Raw genomic sequence first — 26,305 nt, 5'->3', positions numbered from 1 at the left:
AAATCTTCTCTTATTAAATGAATATATTTATGGATACTTTTCACATCAGTCCACAGTTTAAAATGCATTGCGACGCAAGAGTTATATAACGTTGACAAAAATGAGCATGCAATATTTTGTTTGATGGATTACCTATCTCAAGCAAGTAGAATCCAGTGGCTTCCGAGAAAATCAAAGAAAATACCACATGCTTCGTAAAGTATTTTTTCAAGTACCTTGTGACCAAGTTTCGTTAGAACCTGAAGTCTGGTCACGTGATATGGGGGCGGAGGATTGTTCGTGGTAGGCACGGACAGAATTACAATTATTGAAGACAGATGAATAATGATTAGAGAGTATAGTAAATTACTTAATCCAATGTCAAATCTAATCCGTCTTAATCTGTCTAGACCCTGATCTTTATACTCTGGCGATGTCGCCTCTGACGTCACTGCCGGGATGTCAGAGCGACATCCCATATCCGTGGTAACATACCTAATGCAAGTACTGCAAGTACATGTTCAACCACCAGGATAGACTTGTAGTTCCAACACATCACCACACAGTCATTGACAAACACAGTATGGTGATTTTGATAATCACTTCTCTCATATCCGGTTGTTTTGCTGCCTGTTGAAGTCACTATATAATCATATTGTGAGCTTTAACCTCCATTGTCTTAAAAAGACATTTCCATTGCATTCCTATTATTGTTGAAGAAGCCAATTGTATTCATTATTGACATTATAGTTCTAGATAAGTGCCTTATCTGGCCTGCATTGGGTTTCACAGCAGTGTTGAGTATGGAATCTTCTATGAAGCAGTTAACCAGCGTATCCCAAAGTTCTACTTTCTCTGGTTTTTATTTTCTCTTTTGAAATTGCCCACCAGCTGTCTTCATTATTGCTATAATAGCATATAAGTTAATTTATAGTTACAAATGGATAGAGATAAGGTTTCTGCCCGACAGAGACGTTATGAAAACTGCTTTACAAATGCAGTTTATTGTTATTTGACAGCAGTGGGTTGGATGCAGAGAGGAACAACTGTAAGGCTGCACTGTTGTTCTCTCCTCCAGGATAATTCTACCAGAGTCTCTCTGTGGGTCTCTTCAATGTTCATCTCATCCTGTTTGATATGATGTAGAAGTTTTTGGAGATGAAATGGGATTTCTTTTTCGTTTAACTTATTTATCGGGTGCGGTGGAGTAAAATGTTTTATTGCCCCATCCACACACACACACACACACACACACACAGCGCTGTGTTCCCCATATGAAACCTGAGTTATTGTTCAGCTGAGACCAGGTTGTGAAACAACCAGCATGAGTATTATACCCAATTTTCTCCTCCTCTCCTCTCCTCTCCTCTCCTCTCCTCTCCTCTCCTCTCCTCTCCTCTCCTCTCCTCTCCTCTCCTCTCCTCTCCTCTCCTATCCTCTCCTCTCCTCTCCTCTCCTCTCCTCTCTTTCTGATGCCCTCAGCTCCCTTGAGACATGCTTTCATCAGCATCATCACAACACTGTCACTGACATCACCACCATCTGCATAATCTACACAGCAGCAATCTCAGAGAGAGAGAGAGACAGACAGACATGGAGAGGGGGAGAGGGGGAGAGAGGTGTGTGGAGCAGAACCAATGGATTATTGTCTTACTGTCACAGTCTAATAGTAGTGCAATTAATGGCACAATTATAAACTCTCCCTTAGGCTCAACAAAACACATGCACACACGCACGCGCACATACGGCACACACACACAAACACACACCACACACAGGCATGCATACACATTCGCGCACACACAAAGTAGGCCTATATATACATACATAAAGTACAGACTACAGACATAAATTACGTACACATACATGTGCATGCAAGTGCCCCCCCCCCCCCCCCCCACACACACACACACACACACACTGCACACTCCCCATGCAAGAATCCATATCTTTAGCAGAGAGAGTGTTTGCTCCAGTGGTTTTAATTAAATCTCTCTTGGTGTTTGTGAATTCATCACATAATCATCCATTAGCACACATATCTGTCTGTGATAACCTACTGTACATGTGCACCAGTCACACTGTAGCTGTCCAGTGGAGAGAATATTTACAAGCCCTTAACATCCCCCCCCCCCCCCCCTGTAAGTCTGTTTATGACATTATCAGCTCATGAAGCCAGTGAATCTAATCACTGACGCTGACCCAGCCTCCCTACACGATATAATACCATTCATTTAAAAATGTACCATTAACAGTTACAGTAAATTTACATTTTGTTTTATTGTCATTTTACGGCGTACCAGACCGTATATCCATCTGTGTATTTGTACCGTGGTTTCACTTGCACGTGACACAACAAGGGACTAGGGAGGGAGAGAGAGAGACAGACAGACAGACGGTCAAAGTCCAAGTCGTGCGATTAGTCACACACGTTAGTTACCGCAGTGAAATTTGTTCTCCGCATTTGACCCATTTCTTGGAGCGGTGAGCCGCAGCGTGCGCCACGCTCGGGAATCATTAATTGATTTGACCAAGTGCCAAGCAGGGAGGCATTGGGTCCCATTTTTACAGTCTTTGGTATGACCCGGCCGGGGATCGAAACCCCGACCTCCCAGTTTCAGGGTGGACACTCTAACCACAAGGCCACTGTTTGGTTTAAGGGCGGACGGTGTGTTCTGTTATAACGCACTGAGCGCACTGTGCAATACAAACTAATACATGAGTGCGCTCACCGTGTGCATATCTGAACACACACACAGAGAGACACACTTGGTTGCGCACACACACACACAGGCTTTTGACAGGAGTCAGGTCCTCTACTCCCACAGAGAGAACTAAGGCCAGACAAGCTGAGCTGTCCCTGTCCACCACACGTGCATAGGCATGTGTGCACGCATGCACGCACGCGCACGCGCACACACATACACACACACACACACACACACACACAAAAACATAAGGAAAAATGCAGTTAGTTACATACTATAACTGTAATTATTCTAAACATCACAAATGTAGGTCAACTCCTTACCTTCCTGGCAGAGCGATAAAGACCCTTGACAGAACACATACACATACTAATGTGCGGACGCACGCATGCATGCACGCACACACCTTCCCACACACCTTCCCCAACTGTGCTGTGTGTGTGTGTGTGTGTGTGTGTGTGTGTGTGTGTGTGTGTGTGTGTGTGTGTGTGTGTGTGTGTGTGTGTGTGTGTGTGTGTGTGTGTGTGTGTGTGTGTGTGTGTGTGTGTGTGTGTGTGTGTGTGTGTGTGTGTGTGTGTGTGTGTGTGTGTGTGTGTGTGCGTGTGCGACATGTCACCCTTCCACATAGGTGCAAATTATCCTGCCACATAGGTAAAGAGCTGATTGTATGGATAAGAATATATACTGTCTGTCTGTCTGTCTGTCTGTCTGTCTGTCTGTTGTTTGCGACAATGAGGTTATGTGTGGAGTCAACCTCTCTCAATTCCCAGGTGCAGTTTATATTAATGTCTGTGACCCAATCCTGTCCTAAGGCATAAACAAACATTCCTATCTTAAAGGCCCAATCAGTAATATAAACACCACCAAAGTACAAAATAGCAGTGGAGACATACTTCTATTGTCTAGGATAGTAACTCAGCTCTTGATAGTTTAAACTGTAATGGCTGTATCTTACTTTATTGACAATATGCATACACATGCACGCTTCTTTGAGAGAGGTAGAGAGAGAGTGTGTGCGACGTGCATGGGTGCATGCGTGCATGCGTATATGCGTGCGACTGCGAGTGTGCCTGTAGCAGAGGAGGTAACAGAGATTATTACAGTAGGCCTACATTAAAAAATAGTCCCGTTTAAAACATGCATGTTCTCACAACACAGACAATTTCCTAAAAATGTAAAAGACAACTAAAACAACAGGCCTATTGGCTAGTTAAGAACATCTCTATCCATCCTTTCCTATCCTACCTCCTTCTTCCCAACATCTCTCTCTCTCTCTCTCTCTCTCGCTCTCTCTCTCTCTGGCACGCAGCCCACAGGCACACTCCCTATTATATTTAAAAATGTCTGTAGCCTCAGTAGGATATAGTGTTAGCTGAGCTGGGAGATGGAACCTATTGAACATGGCCTTCAAACTGGCAGCTGTCTAGATGGGAAACATCCAACAAGATCTGCATGGGAGTTTAGGGTTTGATGTGGAGCCATGCTCTTCATCTCTGCTCATAAACATGAAAGGGAAACAACCACACAGTTGTATGTGAGATACCAAGTGCTGAAACGGTGAAAGAGTGAGAGGGAGAGAGAGAGAGAGAGAGAGAGAGAGAGAGAGAGAGAGTTTATAAGAGGCACAGAGTTTGTAAGAGGCGCACAGAAAGACAGAGAGAGAGCGTATATACTAGTGTAACATCAACACAAGGGACACTAACAAAGTGGACAATCTGAAGTTGGTTCCCAGTGGTTCCCAAAGTGGGGTCTGGGGACCCCCAGGGGTCCTTGAGGGAGTTCCAGGGGGTCCCCAGCTAAATGATAGTTTGTAACCATATGGACCCTTATAGGGTCTGTAACTCAGAGAGTGTACAAATGGAACCAGAGTTGAATTAACATTGATTTTACAATATAAATTGAGGGTCCCAGAGATAGAAATTCCATTAAATGGGAGGTCCGTAGAGTAATGCATGTCAAACTGGGGGTCCTTGCTAGAGCGTAAAAATCTTCTCTAATGGGGCTCCCAGGCATATATTGGGGGGGGGGGGGGGGGGGGGGTCCGCAGGCTCATTAGTGTCAATCTGGGGGTCCTTGACATGAAAAAGTCTGTGAACCACTGGTGTAGAGGAGGATGAGGAGGAAATTGGAAGCTGTCCTGATGAACCCCTCCCATCCCGTCTATGATGAGCTAGCGGGCATGAGGAGCACATTCATCCGCAGACTCGTCGTCCCCCGGCACAAGACTGAGTCTTTGTGCCAGTACAGCCATCAGGCTCCTTAACCAAGCCCCCATATGTTCTGCTCCGTTCTTGGATTAATTACTCCTAATTTACTCATGGTACATTCGCACATGGACCACTGGGATGTACACTAAACTGCCACAACAAATGCCTGCTTACTGTAGGTTAACTGAAATAAATGTTTCACTGTTGATGGATAATATATTGCGCATTATCTTCACTGTTGATTGGCTGCATTCTCTATAATAGGCACAGAGAGAGACAGCATATATGTAGCCTCTGTCTCAGCCTTACTCATCTGCAAAGACAAAAGCCTGGTCTCAACCTAAGGCAGAGACGCTATCGGCGGAAGTGTCGGTCCGGAACATCCGCCAAATGCATTTCCCGCGGATACGATATTTTTCTGACCAATCACAACACTTGTTTCATTCACAGAGAATGTAAACTGATTTGTAAAGCATCAACGTAATTTCCTTGAGCGGTACTTCTGCCAAAATCCTGCAACTTCCGCCCCAAAATAAATGATAGCGTCTACAGTGTAGGTTTTGCCCAGCGTGGCATATATGAGGCAGAGAGCTATACACAGATAGAGAGAGAGAGAGAGATTCAGCTAGAGAGTCAGATAGACGGATTGTTCTTTCAATATAATTGGATTTCATCTCAGAGGCTGACCAATCTGGGATCACTTGGATAAAGGCCATAACACGTAGATTGAGGAGAACATCTCTGATTATGCAGACAGACTGACAGAGTGAATTTACATATGGTAATGAGGCATGACTAAATATTTTCAAAATTAAGCCATGAAAACAGAAATCAGCTGTGAAGCTGTTGTGATACCTTTTCTGAGGGAGAACCAATGAGAGTGGTTTCAAAGCATTGCTGACGGTGTGCATGCATGCATGCGTGTGTGTGTGTGTGTGTGTGTGTGTGTGTGTGTGTGTGTGTGTGCATCAGTGCATGCATGCGACATGTCACTCTTCTGGAGGTGCAAACGTTCCTGCTACATATTGGTGCTACATATTAGTGCAAAATGGATAAGAATAGACACCTCTCTCTCTCTCTCTCTCTCTCTCTCTCTCTCTCTCTCTCTCTCTCTCTGAGGTAGAAATGTTCTATCCTCTTGACAGTACGAGTAAAATCCTCTTTGTTTCAAGTTCCTCCCACACGTAGTACAATCTACCACAATGTTCAGCTTCCAGGGTTGTCCTCTTAATGCGAGAGAACAAGGCACATCACTTGTGTAATGAACAACAAACCTCAAATGAAAGTGAGTTTTGAATGACTGAAATGTATAACTAACTAATTATTTCCTTTCTTTCAAAGGAAGGGTGTTCAGATGTGTGTGTGTGTGTGTGTGTGTGTGTGTGTGTGTGTGTGTGTGTGTGTGTGTGTGTGTTAGGTCTGTCAGAACGAATTTCATAATATGAAAGAAATTTGAATATTAAAAAGAAATGATATATTCGAAAGCTAAAATTCGAAAGCTTTTATCATTTATTAATTCTATTTAATATTTTTATTTTGTTTTATGATATTTTATTCGCTCACTAAATGTATTGAGTAACGAATCTACCGCTGTGAAATCTCCCCGGCCGCTTCCACTGCATGTGAAAAGGTGCACGTCCGGTCACGTCGCAGAAGAGGTCCTTGATTGGCTAACGTAGGGCCAGATTTCAGGGTAAGCCAATCAGAGACAGTCTACAGGGTGGGCGGGCTTACTGGCTGTTGTAAACAGTAACACATTTAGGCACAGACACACAAACCCTTGTAACACATACATAGATACTAGCATACTACATAGACAGAAATCGCCGGTAGAACGAAAATCATAATACAGTCTCACGACACAACTTTATTGCACATCTGTGCTTGCCTTTCATCCACGCTTCTATATCCTTTTAAATCTCATTTCCCATCCACGGGCACAAGCAAAGTGATATCAGCATCTTCCACCCGATCTGTGGTGTTGTTTCTGACGAGGGTAGCAACTAGTTAGCATGGGAGCTAACATTAGTTTAACTCTGGTCCATATCGTTAGAAGCCAAGGAGTCCTCCTTAATAACACTATGGTACACTACTTTCCATCCGTTCCCCAACCCTCACACTCGATGCTGCGTTTACACGGGCAGACACAGACGAATGCGAATATCATTTGGAGCAGGCCGAGCAGCTACTGTACACGTCTGTTTGCATCAACATGTTGCTGGCTTCACAATGAATGATAGACTTTATCGTTGCGTCTGCCCGTGTTTAATGGTCAGGGTTTCACTGTCCACAGCAGGCAGACCTGTCAAAACTATGCACTTCCCAAAACTCACAAGACATGCCAGCCACGTGTATTATTATAGGCTAAATATGAGCTAAAATAAACAATGTAAATATTCGAATATTTTCGAAAATTACAAATAATGAAGCAATGAAATTCGAATTGGATTATAGAGGTGAACTGACAGCCCTAGTGTGTGTGTGTGTGTGTGTGTGTGTGTGTGCGTGTGCGTGCGCGCGCAGGTTTTGATTGATTGACTGAAACAGTTTGCAGAATTACAGTACAATTCAAGCACAACTGTGTGTGTGTGTGTGTGTGTGTGTGGGGGGGGGTATTTACTTTTAGTGACAGGAGGTACAGTAGAGCTGCCATCTTGGAATCTGAAGGTTGCCGGTACAGATCCAACTAAACCCTGAACTGATCCCAATGATCCGGTTGGTGCCTTGCATTCATTCCTCTGCCGTGAATGTAATGCGCACTGTAAAGTGATTTGGATAAAGGCGCTACCCCCTATTCCTTTCCCTAACCTCATACTAACGTAATGGTCAGAGTGGTTATGCTTGCTGTGTATCACTGTGTAGCTTGCTCTGTCCTTGGAGAAAGTTTGTTGCGTACATCTAGCATGGATATAATTGCTCCCGATGTGAGGTTGGTGCCTTGCATTGTTTCCTCCGGCGGTGTGTGTGAATGTGTGTGTGAATGGATGAATATAATGCACAATCTCTGTAAAGCGCCTTGGATAAAGGCGCTTTACAGAGATTGTGCACCATTTACCATTTTATAGTTCACATGCGCGCGCGCGCGCACACACACACACACACACACACACACACACGCCTTTTGTTTGAAGATCCTGTGTTTCACAAACATTTTGAAGTAGCCTAACTTCTAATAATTAAATTATTTTTTTCTAAAATAAGTCACAGACCTACAATACCAACAGTAACGTTCCAGATAAGTCGGGGCTCAGAGCTATCCCACATAACATTGGCATGAGATCTCTCTCTTAGACTTCTATAAATATGCATTACTGCATACAAAGCTTGAGGCATTAGCCTACAATTCATAGCATTGTGATGTTAAATCCGGGTATGACAATTGCGGCCCCCAAAAAGGAAGGAATTACAAACAAAAAAAGGAGAAATAAAAGAAACAAACAAATATTTGTCACGATCCGTGACTTTTTCCGTTTCCCTGCTGTGTTTTCTAGTCATAGTTAATGTTTTACTTTTCAGTTGTTCCTTTGATTCTGTTGTATTGTTGCTTTCCTTGTTTCTTAGTTTGCAGTTACACTTGTGTACTTTTATTTTGTAATTTGTTAGTGAACTAGAAGATACTAGAAGATGTCCACAGAGGCTGTGTATCTCAAGACCTGTGGAAGAGCATTCCACAGAGTGGGCGCTACAAACTGAAAGGCTAAGATTTGTCTTTGGGACCGTTGGGAGCCAGTGCAAAGAGGCCAGGACTGGTGTGATGTAGCACCTTCTGTTAGGCCTGGTGAGCAGTCTAGCTGCGGCATTTTGTATTAGCTGGAGGCGGTCCATGGTGGTTTTGTTAAGGCAGGTGAAAAGTGAATTGCAGTAGTCCAAGCATGAGGATACAAAGGCATGGATAATCATCTCTACTTCGGGAAAGGAGACAAATGACCTGAGTTTAGCAATGTTCCTGAGGTGGAAGAAACAAGTGCGGGTAACTTGTTTGATGTGAGTTTCTAAAAGCATGGTCTGGTCAAAGTTAACAGGGGGGCCGGGGACCCTCAGGGGTCTTTGAGGGAGATCCAGGAGGTCCCCAGCTAAATGATAGTTTGGAACCAAACTATCATTTACTACTATCAAACTATCATTTAACTAACTCTCAGAGTTAAATTAACATTGATTTTACAATATAAACTGTGGGTCCCAGTCCCAGAGATAGAAATGCCATTAAAACACTTTCTGTACATAGGACGCCTAGAAACGTCATAGGGATTCGAACCGAGAGTTGCCATCGACGTCTGTGGACGTCCTAGCGACGTCCTAACGACACGGGGCGAGATAAGAATATTCATTTTTTTTTGTGAGGTCACTTTGTCAAGTCAACTTTTTTAAGAAAGTGTTTCCGGTTCATGGCTTTCAGAGTAAAAGCGATCAGACAACTCTGGCACCCCGGAAGCTTCTATTTTGATGCACTTCCGGCACCAATTATGTTAAATGGGGGAATGTAGCCTAATTCATGTCAAACTGGGGGTTCTTGAAATTAAACGGGTTGAGAATCACTGTTACAGCTGTAGAAATCTCCTCTTATGGGGGGGGGGGGTCCCTGGCATATCTCTTCAAATGGGGGTCCGCAAGCTAATTACTGTCAATTCGGGGGTCCCTGACATGATAAAGTTTGGGAACCACTGTCCTAATGTTCTGACTGCCTCTAGCGTTTTTGACTTGGCCTGTACCTGGACTTTTTTGCCTGCTCCTCTTGTTTTGGTCACACGCAATCTGACTTTCCCTGCCTCTGCCTCTCATCTTGCATTTGGGTCACACTCAACCTGACTCACACCGTGACAATATTTGCCAAGTTTACATACATCTACAGTACATACTAACTGGTTATTCATAGAAGCACTGTGTGCAGGTGTTTGTCCTATGATTGCATCAATTTCCAAATATGTTTCTTCTGATTTGATCCAACTGATTTGAACAACAAACACTACAATTAATTATTTGGGGCCATGCATTTCGGAATGATTTGGAAGTGCCAAGTGATTATTGGGGCGATCAATTTAACTCTCTTCCCATTACCTATCACGGGAATGGAAATTGAGGGAAAATGTGAGAAGTTATATACTGTACAGTATACCAGTAAGACACTGCGAGAAGCGAGGTCGCGTGCACGCATCCGCCTGGGTGACGGCAGACTGCTGGGCGAGCTCTGGTGCTTTGGCATGGGGGGTCAGATCAACATATGGAATGTCAGAACAGGTCAGCTCCATATATGAAGATCTAAAGGTGGCAGCAGGGGCAGTGTCTTGAGTGTACAGGGTTTGATGAGGTCTGGCCAAATATGGGCAGTGTCTTGAGTGTACAGGGTTTGATGAGGTCAGATCAACAAATCTAATTCTGTATTGGCCATATATGGAGCGTGTCACGAGACGTGACGGACTGAGTGACAGGTTTTGCGACCCTACGGTCGCAATTATTTAAAAAATCAGACCTGTCTGAAGTGAGCAACAGTGACACTTGGTGGTCAACGTACTGTATGCTAGTATTGCGTCTGGTAGTCTGTTCTGTACTGTAAAACACTAAAACTCAGCTTCCCATCATGCACCTGTGCACAGTGTGAAGCTCAACAGCACCACTTTGTCACCTGTTGGTACCATAAACATAAATGAAGACATATAGACGACAGACAGACAGACAGACCTGCGAAATACACACACTATAGAGGGTATGCGTGTGACATCATCGTACCTGGAAGTTATGCAGGAACAGAAAACTACTTTCTGGCCTTGACAGCCCATTCATCCAAACAGAAACGTCCTGTCTGATTGCATTAAACAATGTTAAACTCACCAACATTGCAGCTGTACGAAAAGCTTGATTTATCCTCTTTCTATCTGCAAAGTTTTTGTTTCATAAAAATCCACCATAGAAACGTTATGAGCTACTTTCTGTCAAGAAATGCCCTGCATTTTTATTATTTATTATTAAGTGTCAGAGTGTGGAAGTGCTTGTTTTCAATCACACAACATTTTGCTGACTCCTGCATTCTGTGACATTTAGAAACAGGTGGTACGCAGGACGGTAGAGTGATTTCCAACGAGCTCTTCCAAACTCCAACACTCCATGCTGCTCAATGTTTTGCCACTCAGTCTTGATGAGGGGTGCGTGTCCTGATGGGAAAATCATGCATGTGCATACTCTCCATGGAGCGACACCAGACTCAATCTGCCTGGGGCAATATGCATCGCCAAGGCAGATTGAAGGCTTGTTTACCGCAGGTACTTTAGTTCCCCTCCAGACCAAAAGAAAAGTGAGCACATTAAATGCAGAGCATGAATTGTGGCTGTGTGCCAAACAATTATGGTAAGTTCACCCCAAGTTGGGACTGGGAAGTATACTGATTAGAAGAAATCCACACCAGCAGTCCTCCAATTCATAATTCCTGGTCAGAAACTCTGGGCTTCACACAGGATGAACCCTGGTCAACAAAAGGGTAAACGGTCAAGTAAATAGAATGCAAAGAAAAACATTAAATCATACTGTACTGTACCAATTTCTGCAATGTTGTTAAGTCTGCAGACATAAATACACCCCTCTCTCTCTCTCTCTCTCTCTCTCTCTCTCTCTCTCTCTCTCTCTCTGTCAGGTGCACTCCCAGTCGATGTGAACATGGAGGAAGATGCAGTCAGTCGTGGAGAACTTTCCACTGCAACTGTTCCAACAGTGGCTACACTGGCGCCACCTGCCACAGCTGTAAGCCATACACGTACGCACATGAATGCACGCACGCACACAGCTCAATATTACATATGTGTGCAGGAGGGACAAGCAGAGAGAGAGAGAGAGAAAAACACACGGCAGACAGGCCAACATCATACCCTCATCACCATGTATGTGTGCAGATTCATGCAGTGAACTGTGAGAAGGAGAGAGAGAGAAGTAGAGCATAAGAGAAATAGGCAGATTGTTTTTTCCACTTAACTGGATTTGAACTCTTAGGCTGACCAATCAGGGCTCAGCATTATAAAACCATTAGATGAGTAATGCTGCAGGGTTTGGGGGGAAATTGCAGCCATGACTAAAGGGAAACAATTCCAATTTAACCACGTGATGAAGTGTGGTCATGTGCTCAGCAGCTCAGAGTCAACTCCTGCTAATCTATTAGTAATGTGGTGAAGTTTTGATGGACACGCTGTGTGTGTGTGTGTGTGTGTGTGTGTGTGTGTGTGTGTGTGTGTGTGTGTGTGTGTGTGTGTGTGTGTGTGGGTGGGTGTGTGGGTGCGTGTGTGTGCATAACACCCAGTATGCTACTGTGTGTGATTCTGTCGGTCTGTCTGTTCGTCGATCAATCCATCCATTTAATTTGTAACAGTTCACTACAGTACAGTAGTACTTGTTTTCTGAATCTCAACAACTGAAGCCAAGTAGTGTATGATCTGCATTCATAGCAGGACCTCTCTAGTCTCTATCTGTGCTGCTGACACACAATACCACAACACATAGCCTGGCCAGGCCCAGACCAGAGATATTAGTCTGGAATCTCTGTGTGATACCTGCATTTCCATTCCAAAATATGCCTCTTGTGATAAAAACCCGCCCGTATTTGTGTACTGGTTCCTGATTGGTGCCACACAACTTAGGGGGCAGCGAAATCCAATCACAACCAAGTGGGGCCAGACTAATCTGCCGAGGCCTATTTTATTTTTTTGCACTGGCAGATTGTTCTGGTTTCGGAGGCTATACAACACAGATGATTGATCTATACATGTAGAGTAAATAGACCGTAAAGGAATTCTGGACCAAATGATACACCATAATCAGACCGAATCGTGTACAGTACATCAACACAAATGTTCTTAAGCCCCATTCAGACCGAAGAAGCAGAAGCTAGCTTCTGCTTCTTCGTCCCATGTTATCTCTATGCAGAACAGCTTCTGCGTTTAAAAGCTGGAAACACAGCTTTTTTTTGTTTTTGCGTTTTTTTTTTCTCACCGGACCTTAACTTTAACGCAGCTTTTAAAAGCTGGAGCTTTAAAAATCTGCGTGTAGCCAATCAGAGCACAGCGTGGTTTGAGGAGGCGGAGTTGAGCTCATTTTACAAAACCGAAAACCCTCTGGAAAGCTGTCCGACCCAATTGTCCGCATTAAAAAAAAAACTTTTTGAATATGGGCTGTATATGAAATATGAATGGATATTTGGCAAGACCATAGCATATTTTGTGATAGAAATTAAAGTTTATATGAGAAACAAGTTGTCGAAGCGGTGAAAACAGGTTGTGTTCCGTGTGCCGTCGCGAGTGTCACGTTTCTGGGGACAAGTCATCGTGCATTCACCCCCCCCTCCGGTTCTCATCGAAGCTATGGATGGACTACTGAACTGAACTCGCTATCCGTCGCTTGTGGACTGTTTGTGGACTAAACAGTGCACGCACACACACACGGTTGATAAATTAGCAGATATAGATAGATAGACAAACAACTAAACAATAGTTGTGTCGGAGTTTTCGCCAAAACCTTCCCCGAGAAGAGGGGATGAGCAGCCCGCTCATCCCCCCGCTCAACGCCGAGGAGAGCTGTGCTCGTAGACGATTTGCGGGACGTTTCATCGCACTAAAATTAATTGCCCTTGTCGCGGGACCTCGCCCTGAGCACAGGGCGTTGACCACTGGTGTACGCTCCTCGACACCCAGTCTCAACTTAGGGGGTCCTCCGCGGGCCGGGCCACAGGGTCCAGAAGTCGGTCCACTTTCGTGTGTGTGTGTGTGTGTCGCTGCATTGTATGTTGATTGTTGAAACGTGGGCACCGTGAATCATACCTTTAAAAAAAATTAATAGCCTTTATATCAGTTGTATGTACCCCCTCTATTTATGCAATATGTTGCCCATGTTTTGTGATTGGTTTGCTGCGTTCTGAATCGATAAACCAATCGCATATATTTATTTGAGGGAATCATTTCAGACAGCGCCGAGATAGGAGCTCCCTTCCACGGGAGACTTGGGACTGAATGTCCGGAAATCGCACGTAAACATAAGCTGTTTTAATTGCTTTTACGACGTGCTGGATATATACAATTGTATTTCTACGGTATGCTCTTTCTAAATCAACATTAACATTACATACAGAGCCGCCATTTAAAAAAATGCCCGGAGGGTTTCGCTCGTGGCCTGGGGGAGACGAGAGCGGAGTGGGGGGGGAGACATGAGCGCTGAAGACGGGGAGGATTGAGATCCCGTCCGTTCGGTTATTTACAAACAAGTTTACCAAGATTATATTATTTATTCATCCATACATAGGTTATGATGTAACTAAATATATCATTATTTCTCCTCTACAGTCGCTATTTTACATTTTTGACTTTCAAATGCGCATCTGCTCAAACTGCCCGTCTCTCGTCTCAAAGCCAGACAGCCAGTCCAGGCAGCTTGAGTGACAGGTACCTTGTACACGCCCACTTTCTCAAAAAAAAGCTGCGTCTTTCTGAGTTCTGCTTCTGCTTTTTAAAGCAGCTTCTTCGGTCTGAACGGAGCTTTAGGGATTCCAGAGAGATAAAAAATAATAATAATACAAAATCGTATCAATTTGTTGTTTATCTTACAAAGGTAGAGAATGGAAGCTATAAGGCCTAACTGAATAGACTAGACTGATGCAGTGTGCGAACAACATCACAGCCGATGGTCCCATGACTGTAGTATTGCTCTGATTGATGGCACTTTAATGGCAGCTGCTTTTCGTCCTCATTTCAACCCTCCAGCGATACATGAGCGGTCCTGTGAAGCGTACAAACACCAAGGCAACGCGTCGGGATATTATTACATCGACGTCGACGGCAGTGGAGACATCAAGCCGCAGCTCATCTACTGCAACATGACAGGTAAGATGCTGGCGTGTGCGTACCTACATGAGCACACACGTGCACACACACACACACACACACACACACACACACACACACACACACGCGCACACACACACACACACACACACACACACACACACACAAACTCCTGTTTCTGTATTCTGTGTCTGTGCATGCGACACATGCTGAGTGTACATTTGAAATTGAGTGTACAGATGGAACTATACAGTGTGGAGGGACCCTGAGGTAAAGTACTTTATTAGATTAATCTCTCCCTTCAAACTCATCCATCCTTCCTTTCCTCATCCTCCCATTATCACCTTAGTTCACATCACTTAACATTATCATAATTCTTTACTAAATATTCACATTAGCATAATCTTGAATAATAATGGTCCTCTATTTCTCCTTTATCCCCTCCTCTCTCTCCCTCTCTCCCCCCTCTCTCTTTCTTTCTTTCTTTCTTTCTGGCTTCCTCTTCTTCTTGTTTGTTCACTCTACTTCCCTCTCTCTCTCTCTCTCTCTCTCTCTCTCTCTCTCTCTCTCTCTCTCTCTCTCTCTCTCTCTCTCTCTCTCTCTCTCTCTCTCTCTCTCCAGAGGAGCAGACATGGACGGTGGTTCAGCACAACAACACAGAGCTGACCAGACTCCGCCCCTCCCCGGGGACCAATGAGCACTCTGCGTATTTCCACTATTCATCTGAAGAGGAGCAGCTAACTGCCGTCATCAGCCAATCTGAGCACTGCCAGCAGGAACTGTCATACCACTGCAGAAAGTCTCGTCTCCTCAATACACCAGGTAAAGCCTGTTGGTTCTCTCTAACCTTTCCTCAGCCTGCAGGGTAGCTGTACTGAGCAAAACAAAAGACATCGTGCGCCCATCCAACCAGGCTCAGTCAGGTGCCAACTGAAAATTCATGGAAAGAAAAAAGTTTCCACACTTAGGGACTCGATAGTTTATTTCACCTTAGGTGACATTTAGAGCTGTGTAACTTTTCTTCAGACATCCTCTACCGAATAAGTATCCTTTATTTGTTTATAAGGAGTGCTGCTGAATATTGGGGATGGGGCAGATTTAGCTGTTTAAACATAATTATTGTTCATTGAAACACTTCAGCTCAGAATGACCATTAACCATTTATTGCAAAGCTATTGCATTTAGATGGCGGTGTGGTTCTGCTCATGTGATATCATATCATCTGATATCATATCACATTTGATATCTCACATTATCTGTGCACTGAGACACAGCTCTGATATCAACATTTGATTTATCAGATTATCGGTGCACCAAGACACAGCTCTCAAAAATCCCAGAGCAGAGAATAACAAATCACATGATCATAATACAATCATACATTATAATCACGGATACCCATGACAGAACTATATACCACAGGGATGAGGCCGGGGAGGTGGAGGACATTTGAACGCTGACATCTGAACAACAGAGACACAGAGTCAGCTAGCATGAAGAGTGAACAACAGAGACACAGAGTCAGCTAGCATGAAGACTGAACAACAGAGACACAGAGTCAGCTAGCATGAAGACTGAACAACAGAGTCAGCTAGCATGAAGACTGAGGACAGGGTAGTGACTGCTTAAGAAGAACACCTGATTGAATGTGGGCGTGAGTGATTTAGCTGGCAGCGAATGAGAGTGAGGGGAGTTGACATGGAGAGAGACCGCTGATTTAAAGAAACAGAATGAATTGCAGAATGAAGGGGGGATTATACTGTATTAAACCTTCTGCCTTCCGTGTCTCAATGAACTATCGCTGCTGCGCTGGATTTGACGAGAATGCCAAAATATAACACAATGTAGCTAAAAACTTTTTTGTTCTACGCACCACCAGAGAAGTTGTACTGAGCTTAAATTATCTTTGGGGACATTTGCTGTACACAATACTCTTTTTGAGCGGTGCAAATTTTCGACGCACGCATGCCATGCACGCACGCACACACACACACACACACACACACACACACACACACACACACACACACACACACACACACACACACACACACACACAGCCTGATTGTTCAGCATATGAATACTGTTATACACTCACACTTGAGTACAATGCAATACTATTTCAATCAGATATTGCTGTTAGCTGAGCAGCTCCAAAGCAGCAGTTTGCGTTTTAAGTGCTTTGAAAACACTCGCCAAGACAATAGTTGATGAGGGACGTTCTCATGAGCACACTTGGTTTCCCTGCACAGAGCTACTCAGCCTGTCTGGGAATTTAAACAACCAAACGTCCCCAAACTGGAACGCGCTGATCTCCTCCCCATATCACAAATCTCAGCGCTGACTTTCCCACCAGCATATCAGCTCAAAGTTTCCTCTTTGCTCCTCAAACCAATCCCTGTAGCTTTAGAGAAAAGCTTACAGGGATGACAGAAAGCTTTACACAAGACACAAGAAACACACCCAACGACCGTATAGTCAACACAGGAGGCATCAAAACCTGTTGACACGTCTTACAGAGCTGGGTTCTATTTTCAAGTTTCGATGCAGGCCACAGACGTCCCAGCATTCACACTTGTGTGTGTGAAGAATATTTGTGTTTTCACTTGTTTTGAGAAGTTTCATTTTTATTATATAGACAGTGGTCTGCACAGATCCTGACAAATCAGTTGTCTGTGAAACTACTGCAGCCCTATCTTCCTTTGCATGTATTATCTCGTGACGTCAACGCTTTAAACATCAGGAAATTATGGGTGAAGATGATGACGTACAAAAGTAACGAGCTAGCCGCATAGTAGCCTGGAACTCACCTATGCTTTTTATGGCATAGGCAGCTCCCGGCAGGATCCGCCGGGAGAATATATGCGCAGCTGCGCGACATGAGACTAATTACTTAGAGCGACAGAGAGAGAGAGGAGCGTGTGTGTGTACATGTGTGCGTGTGTATGTCAATTTTACAAAGGTGCAGACAATCAGAAATCAGCAGAGAGTGAGCAATGTTTGCGCTACTCTATGCCGAATTGAAGTGGACTCAGACCCAGACTTTTTTTTTCTCCCTGGAAATAAAAACGTCTGGGTTTCCGAGGCTAGCCGCATAGAGACGCAAACACTTCAAATTCTCCCACTTTCGATGTAAAGAAGTCACCTCATGTTCCGACATTGATGCTTTCGTTCTGTCAGTCCTATTAGTGCAGACAGGCCAGTCTGGTGAAAGACTTGTTTTGCTAAACATATACAGTACATAAATCAGTAAGACACCTAAGGGCGAGAAGCGTGCACGTGCAAGCATGCAAGGCGGAAGCGTGCACGCATCCTAATGACTGGGAAATCACATTAATGCCCTATGTCTCTATTAGCCCCAACTGGGAATAAATGTGGACTGGCTGTCCGGACTGTGTCTCCATCTTCCATCTATTAGCAAAGAAAGAAAGAATGATGATTGAATTCTTCACAGAGTTTTGCCACATTAAATTCAGGTCATTGATTGGCCGTTATTATTTGTAATCGGGACCATAGATTTTATGGCCCTACTCTATGAGAAGTAAATGCAACAAGTGACCATAAGCATAACTTTTTTTAAGTGGTGCTTCTACAACTGACTTTGTGTATGTACTGTACAGTATGTACTGTTTATCTCCATGAGCGTGAACACCTACAGCTAATTGCAACACAAACAACACAAACCGGAAGCATATGGCACAGTATATACACATACTGCATTTAATAAGACACACGCACACACCTCACGCATAAACATGGTTTTATTGTACTATTGTATTGTGGTTTTGGTCTTAATTTTATTAAGTTTATAACTGCACATAATGTTTAGTTTTAATTACATTTACAGCCAGGCAAGTCTTTGTAGGGTTTTGGGTGCGTCACGTGCGTGACTGCACTAATGGAAGCGCAGAGAAGCGTGTATTACTGCAACTCTAGTGGTCAGGAGGTGCACGCTCATCCAAGAATATTCAACGGTGCTCGATCAAAAGAGATTAACTAAAAAGGAAGAAGTCTGCATGCATCAGCTTGAGGATAACTTGTGAACAGGTCTGATCTAGTTTTTACAGCAATAACCTATAAGAAATTGGGCTTCGAGTCAAGTATGTCAAATTATTGTACATGTACTCTATAAGGGTTTTGCAAATTAAAAATAGGTGAACTCAAAGAGATAAAGGTAACTTTTTGAAAAGAGAAAAGCAAATAGATGCAGTGATACTCTGGCTGGGAGCTAAACTTCTTTCCCTAAGATATAGCTTCAGCGGGGAAAAGGAAACAGAAGGAAATAGAGTCAGTGTTCTGAATAGAGAATACTAAGATATTCCTGAGACTATTAGGGGCCATGTTCACACATCGTGTTTTCTGAGTTTGCAGCGCCTGTCTGCAATGTATTTCTATGGTAAAGACACACTGGTGCGCTCTACTTCCCAGTGCCAATCATCATGCTTCAGCACTCTCCTGTCTGTCTGTCTGTCTGTCTGTCTGCCTGCCTGGATGGATGGATGGATGATTGATACAGTAGATAGATAGACGAAAATGACAGAGAGAAAAAGGAGCATATGAGGGAAATCACATGAGAGACGTGTCTCTCCTCTGCTCTTTAGGAAAGTGCTGAGCCAGCAGAAACAATTCCATTGTGTTTTGGGCTCTCATCCTTCACTGCACTTCATTCTCTTACTCTTGCTCACTGACGTGAAGCAGTCCTCTGATGTACAGTAACAGGATCAATGCTCTCTGTGTAGTCGCTGTCATTGCAGGAGGTTGGAATTTAAGCCAATGGCCAATAGCCAAGTAGTGTATGCTGTTAAACCGTACTGTGTCGTGATTTTCCACCCTAAAACATGATCATCAGGTCTTATTGTTATAATTATAAGGAGGTATAATTTTTTCAAAAAAGTGTACAGTATTTGTTAAAATGTTGTTTTTATGTGGGCACGCCAACCAGTTCATTAAGTATGCCTGGTTTGCCTAGTGGGTGGGGATGGGTGGTGATCCACCTGAACTGAATCCGCACCCACAGCTGTAGTTGTATTCAGATTCAGATTCAGATTTAGATACCTTTATTAGCCATTGTGTAAAACACATAGGAATTTGCTTTGACATTTGACATGTGTGCATTTCTTATGATAAAGGGGGAGGGGTTAGGGACTGATAATGTGATGTCACTATATTACTGTTTATTTCATTGGCACGTTTGACTGTCAAGGGTTCAGCCTCCAGGAAGAAACCCTAAATACAAAGTTAATACACCATTGCACATAAAAACGACTCCAGGGTGTCTAATGAAGTACTGTACTGTCACCTCATAGACACAAAAGTTGTGGCACTCCATCTTTAAAAAAGTTGATAATCACTGCTGTATGCTATCGTCAATTATTGTGTGTGTATGTGTTCACCTACAGCATAAACTTTATTTACGTGTCTACTGTCTAGGCCTGTGTTCATGTGCCCCTGTGTGTGATCTGATCTCTGTGTGTTTCAGAGGGATCTCCGTTCAGCTGGTGGCTTGGAGGTCCGGGTCAAGGTCAGGTCCAGACCCACTGGGGCGGAGCTCCCCCAGGCAGCCACCAGTGTGCCTGTGGCCCGCAGGAGAACTGTGTTGACCCAAGACACTTCTGCAACTGCGATGCCGACCGCTTGGAATGGTACAGTGTTGTTAGATATTCATAAAAGGAACCGTTTTAATGAAAACTACATTTTTGTGGCTTTTTCCAAGGGGAGAATGCCATTGACAATTGTCAATTTAAATCCAACCGTTGTCTGCCATTGTCGAGTATACAGTACTCGTCAATTAATGTTTTATTGTGACCGTAGTTCGCATTTACTATGCAATTCCTGCAATTCCGAGTGTCACGTCACACCTCCATATATGGTCACGCCTCGTGACAGCACGTATTCTATATGTGGTCACGCCTCGTGACATCACGCCTCCATATATAGTCACGCCTCGTGACATCACGCCTGGAGTCACCATGGAGCTGACCTGTTCTGACATCCCATATGTTGATCCCTCCCCACCCGTCCTTCCTGTTCTGACATTCTATATGTTGATCTGACTTCATCAAACCCTGTACACTCAAGACACACTCCATATATGGCCAGTACAGAATTAATTCCATACAGTATGTTGATCTAACCTAACCCCCCATGCCAAAGCGCCAGCGCTCGCCCAGCAATCTGCCATCACCCAGGCGAATGTGTGCACCCGGGCGAGGTTGCTTTTCACCCTCAGTGCCTCTTACTGGTATTGATTCAGTTAGATCACGATATGCGTCTGTGTCCTCTATCGCGTATGCAACATATTAAAGCATCTCGGTTGCTAGGCAATCGAGTAAACAGGCAATGAACTGGAAACAAGATGTCTGCCCGTCCACATTCATTTAAATAATTTCAAATGCTTTCTCTGATTCTATTCCCAGATTCAATTTTTAATCAAAACAAGCTTTATTCACGGTTCACGCTGAATTTTGCTCCTTCAAAACAAAAGCTCAGAATGAAAAGATTGTGGCAAGGGTGAAAGATACCATACAGTGTAGTATGGCCACAAAGGGACACTGACGCGTACAAGCCCTCGACACTATGACTCAAACATATCAGTCGGATCGGCTGTGCGACATAGGTGTGAGACCCATGTAGCGGCCCAAACTCTAGGTGTGAAGGCTGCGTAGCGGCCTGAACCACTAGTGTGAAACAAACCTCCTGCAGAGCCATGGTGTAAAATATGAGGAAATTCTCAGATTTATTTATCGAGGAATATTCCTATTCCATTAAAAAAAAAATCTATTCACGTGGGATGATATTGCCTAAGTGAATGCCCATAGTATTTTATTGCAATCACTTTTTTAATAGTGTGGGAAAACGTGGTGGTGGGTTGGGGTGTGTTACAGGGGGTGAATTCATAAAGCAATACAGATGAGATTGCACAGGGATATACTGGTTGCGGTTGATCTCATTAGAGATGCGCTCACTTCTCCCACTCAACTCCCTGCGAGAACCACCTGCAAGTATTAAAAAGTTAGTCTGTGTCATCAATCAGTTTATTAAAACCGCTAATACTCCAGGTTCTCTGAATGTTAAACGATACGTTTCATAGCAACAGGGGCAATCTTACCTCAACACTATAATAGGCTTAACTGAGAAGAAATTGGTAGAAATATAAATAGACAGCTGACACAATGTATTATTCTCATTTAGGTGATGTTCTATGGAGTTACATGGCACACGTCTTTCTTGCTAAAATAGCCGATCTGAAAGCTGTGAGCTTATAGTTCTGTTTATTTTTATTTTTATGTTTTTGTCTTTTTAAATTTCCAGGTTGAACCAGGTTGAAAGTGGTTAAATTATTCACTAGGATTTTGCTGTATGGGAAGAATCTTACAGTACCATTAAGGCAGCAAAATGCTGTAAGCAGCCATGTTGTCATCTCCAAAGCCCAATCCCTCTGATTTCATCCAAACAACGAGTGTTCAACAGTGACTCTATTTTTACAGACTGGATCGTCTCCTGACGTTCAATATTTCATCAGGTTCATGAAGTTCTCAATGTGCCATAAGCTTTCAAGTCCTGAGTATATTTTTAGAAACAATGTCCCAGCAACAAGCTCACTGACAGGACAATTTTCACGAAGAGACTATAAAATAGTGACTCATGCGAGAAAACGAAAAGAAAAATGACATTAATGGATAATTGCCAGGAAGCTTGCATATAGTGTACATACAGGCTTATGATTCATCCTTTTAAAAATAACTCATCAAAGGATCCTCCTAGACACTGACTTCTGACTTGTTATAATAATCTTAAGTTATTTTTGGAAATGTTCTTCGTCCTCTAAGAACGAATGAAAACACTATGAAGAAAGGCAGGTTTATATTCAGATTTCAAGTTGATATTGAGGAAAGTCAATACATTTCATTGCCGGCATTGAAGTCAATACATTTCATTGCCAGCATTGAAGTCAACATTTTTATTGCAGTAAAAAAGTTAAAGAAATTGTGACCTTTTACTAATCACTGTCTTCATTATTCTTTAGTGGTGCTAGCCACTCCTATAGACAGCTATGTGTGTCCGTGTCGCGGCTGTGTCTGTCTGTCTGTCTGTCTGTCTGTCTGTCTGTCTGTCCGAGTACGGAAATAGTGTTTGTTGACCACCAAGTGTCACTGTTGTGCAGCCTAACACACACAGACACACACACACACACACACACACACACACCACACACACACTTGTTCTTCTACCTCTTCGTCTTCTCCAATGCTTTCTCTTCATCCTTGCCTCCTCTTCCTCTGACAGGGCCAATGATTCAGGCCTGCTGACACACAAGGAGTATCTTCCTGTGCGGTCTGTGGTCCTGGGAGACATCCAGAGACCTGGCTCAGAGGCTGCCTACAGGGTGGGGCCCCTTCGTTGTCACGGAGACAGTAAGTCCAAGTTCTGGGGCAAGGATTCCTACCTGTGAGGATATTGCAAGTGGGTCACCAAATAATTGGCAAAAGACTAAGAATTGAATGATAACATAATATTAAAAAAATATGTAGCCCACTGCACTCACTGTAACCACTGGCTATCAATAGAATTAGCGCACACTGTTTACCTGTCGCCAGAAACGTTTACATGTCGGGAGCGATGCGAGACAATGTCACAAATGACATCCGAACTTTGGATGGATGACGATCACCAAGGAAAGTGCTCGTAGATTCCGAGTTATGGAGAAAATCCTGCTTTGAACCGAGGTAAATGGAGACTAGTTATAAGATCCCATACCTGGTGGTGACGGAGGCGTTGCATAGCAACCGGATCAATGTTAAAAGCGGCTCAACCACTTCATATACAAGAACGTCGCAGTCCCGCCCCCGACGAGGGCCCAGGAAATAATTCCCTCTTCATTTTCCCCATAGGCTTTTCAAAAAGTATTTATTTAAAGACGTTTACGCCAGACAAAGCCAACTCTTGTTGTGACATATCATGACAATAAACACAATGTTTTGGGCAGATCAAATAATTAGTACACTTTTTGTTTTGTTTTTCTTCTTACTAATTATTTGATCGGCAAAAACATTGTGTTTATTGTCATGATTTGTCACAGCAAGAGTTGTCTTTGTCTGCAGCGTAAATGTGTTTAAATACCAGTAAATACGGGAATTTCCTGGGCCCTCGTCGTTCTGAAAGGGGGCGGGACTGTGACGCTCTATAGGGGGGTTACGAATTATACGTACCTTTTTATCTCAATGATTCTTATTAGTGCTGTTAGTAATAATAGTATAGTAATATGCTACTAATGAGACGTACGTATGTCTCAGTGGGGCCTCCTACATTAACAAAGGTTTAGAATTAGAATGATAGACTAATTCATTGAGCCTGACTGTTGAACAAATGACTACAATCACTATTTAATTGAAATATTCATTCAAGCTATGTAAATAAAATAATAGTAAAAAAAAAAAAAGTAGTAAATTTAGATGTATTTTTTCTGCCAGTGTAAACAGTGCTAGCACTGCCTGGGTCTAGAGTTCATCAATTATCAATTGGTTGCAATCAGGTCCGGGTACTAACGTTTTTCTCTTCAAATTGAGCTGGCATTGTTTGAATTGAGTGGGCTGTGAACATAAACATACTTAAGATTTAGGCAATTAAATCCTTCATGCTCTTAAGCAGGTGTTCTCAGTAAAGTGGTTCTTTCGAAACATTGGAAATGTCACCTCCGTGGGCCTCTACAAAGTACGGTGATTGAACATTGCTTGAACAGAGTAGGTGGTAATAACAACGCATTATTCTGTCTTTATACTGTAGGCTTGGTAAAGTGAGCACCTCATAATTAAAGAACCAGTCAGTGAGAAATTCTTTGAAGCAGAAATAGAGCTGAGAACAGGGTCTCACACCTGCCAATCAACGAATGAAGTCCCACTGTCACATCCAGCAGCAATTAGTAACAACAACTACTGGCTATAAAAAATATAATAATAGTGTTTTTAATCTTCTGTAAAACAAGTTTTAAATTATTCATCATTTCTGCTCTGAATGACAGGGACATAAATACATTTCGATACTTGGCACCATACATCAGCTTAAACATGAGTGCTGCTGCTTTGTTGTTGGCTAATTATTTCTTTGCCATGTGATTTGCATTTGAAGGGCAACTTTAATGTGTTCTCACCAGGGAACTACTGGAACGTGGTATTTTTTGACAAGGAGACATCGTACCTCCACTTCCCCACATTCCATGGGGAGCTGAGTGCCGACGTCTCCTTCCTGTTCAAGACCTCAGCCTCGTCTGGAGTGTTCCTGGAAAACCTAGGGATCAAAGACTTCATCCGCATCGAACTCAGCTGTAAGTAAAACATGGAGTTCACATTGTTGCTTTAATATTTAAAAGCGTTGGTTAGTTGTTATTCATTGTTATGGTTAGCATCATCATATGATGAAAAAAGATATACTAAAAGAATAATAACAGCAATATAAATCTATACTTCCAAGTCGTCGGTGTGCTACTGGACTAATTATGGTACACTTTTGATATAACATGTTGTGTCTTTCCTATTCAACAAAAACACTGTCAAGTTCAACCAAAAAAAAAACACTTATTTTCTATCAATTACACCTTGAATTCAAGGAGATTTATTTAGTTTTCGAGCCATTCCTTTTCATGTTCTTACTCGTCTCCTCTCTCCTCTGTCTCAGCCCCTACGGAGGTCGTGTTCTCCTTTGACGTGGGGAACGGCCCGTCGGAGGTGCGCGTGGAGGCGGACGCTCCGCTGGACGACGGCCGGTGGCACCGCGTGCGAGCCGAGCGCAACGTGAAGGAGGCGTGGCTCCTGGTTGACGCGCTCCCTGTCGCCGTGCAAGAGGCGCCCGCTGACGGACACATCCACATGCAGCTCAACAGCCAGCTCTTCATAGGTGGGTGGTGGGTGCTGGCATGCGTTGGATGTGTGTGTATTTGCATTTTCATGTCAAGGGCAAGGCTAATATATATATATATATATATATATATATATATATATATATATTTTTTTTTTAAGAATTCTAGTTTTAGTTATTTTCTGTGTGTGTGTGTGTGTGTGTGTGTGTGTGCGTGTGTGCGTGCGTGTTGTTTTCTTCATTAGTCACAGAGTGCTGGTACTAATGACTAATTGCCCCCTGTAGTCCTCTTGAACTGAACATCTTTCTCCGGTTTCTCTCGCGCTCTCTCCCTCTCTCGCTCTCCCTCTCTCTCTCTCTCTCTCTCTCTCTCTCTCTCTCTCTCGCACGCACGCACGGGTGTGTGTGCACGCAGACATAATCGAATGCATGCATGCACTAACACACATACATACACGCACAAATCTGACTTCATCACATACCGGTTCAGTCAGCATGGGAAAAAATGATAGATATTAAGCCTGTTTTGAATCTAATCAGACTCTACTTTTGGCTGTTATTTGTCTGTTATTCTCGGCTGTGTATTATTTTCAGCTACTGAAAACGGATGATTCTGTCTTACGTTACATTGTGTTGGGTTATATTGGAATGTTATATATCTTATCTTATTATAATCTTAGCTTAACTTTTACATATTAAGGGAAACATTTAGCTGTTATATTAGCTCCCTTCCTGGAGCCCTGTGCATCTC

The 26,305-nt window shown here is 43.3% G+C and overlaps 1 protein-coding gene across 1 annotated transcript in view; it reads left to right on the top strand.

Annotated features, from left to right (window-relative positions):
* cntnap3 (contactin associated protein family member 3) overlaps positions 1–26,305 on the top strand; it is a gene marked incomplete at its 5' end in the record, with an annotated part of 128,090 nt that overhangs the window by 69,159 nt on the left and 32,626 nt on the right. Inside the window, 7 exons of the mRNA XM_080779341.1 lie at positions 11,517–11,623; positions 14,623–14,742; positions 15,325–15,525; positions 20,183–20,345; positions 22,990–23,117; positions 24,854–25,024; positions 25,375–25,593. Of these exons, the coding sequence (XP_080635467.1) occupies positions 11,517–11,623; positions 14,623–14,742; positions 15,325–15,525; positions 20,183–20,345; positions 22,990–23,117; positions 24,854–25,024; positions 25,375–25,593 (1,109 nt within the window). The remainder of the gene's footprint in view (positions 1–11,516; positions 11,624–14,622; positions 14,743–15,324; positions 15,526–20,182; positions 20,346–22,989; positions 23,118–24,853; positions 25,025–25,374; positions 25,594–26,305) is intronic.

The sequence above is a fragment of the Protomyctophum bolini genome (assembly GCF_963924005.1).
Source record: "Protomyctophum bolini genome assembly, chromosome: 12".
In the NCBI taxonomy this organism is placed as follows: Eukaryota; Metazoa; Chordata; class Actinopteri; order Myctophiformes; family Myctophidae; genus Protomyctophum; species Protomyctophum bolini.
This window is presented reverse-complemented; position numbering and strand designations above follow the sequence as displayed.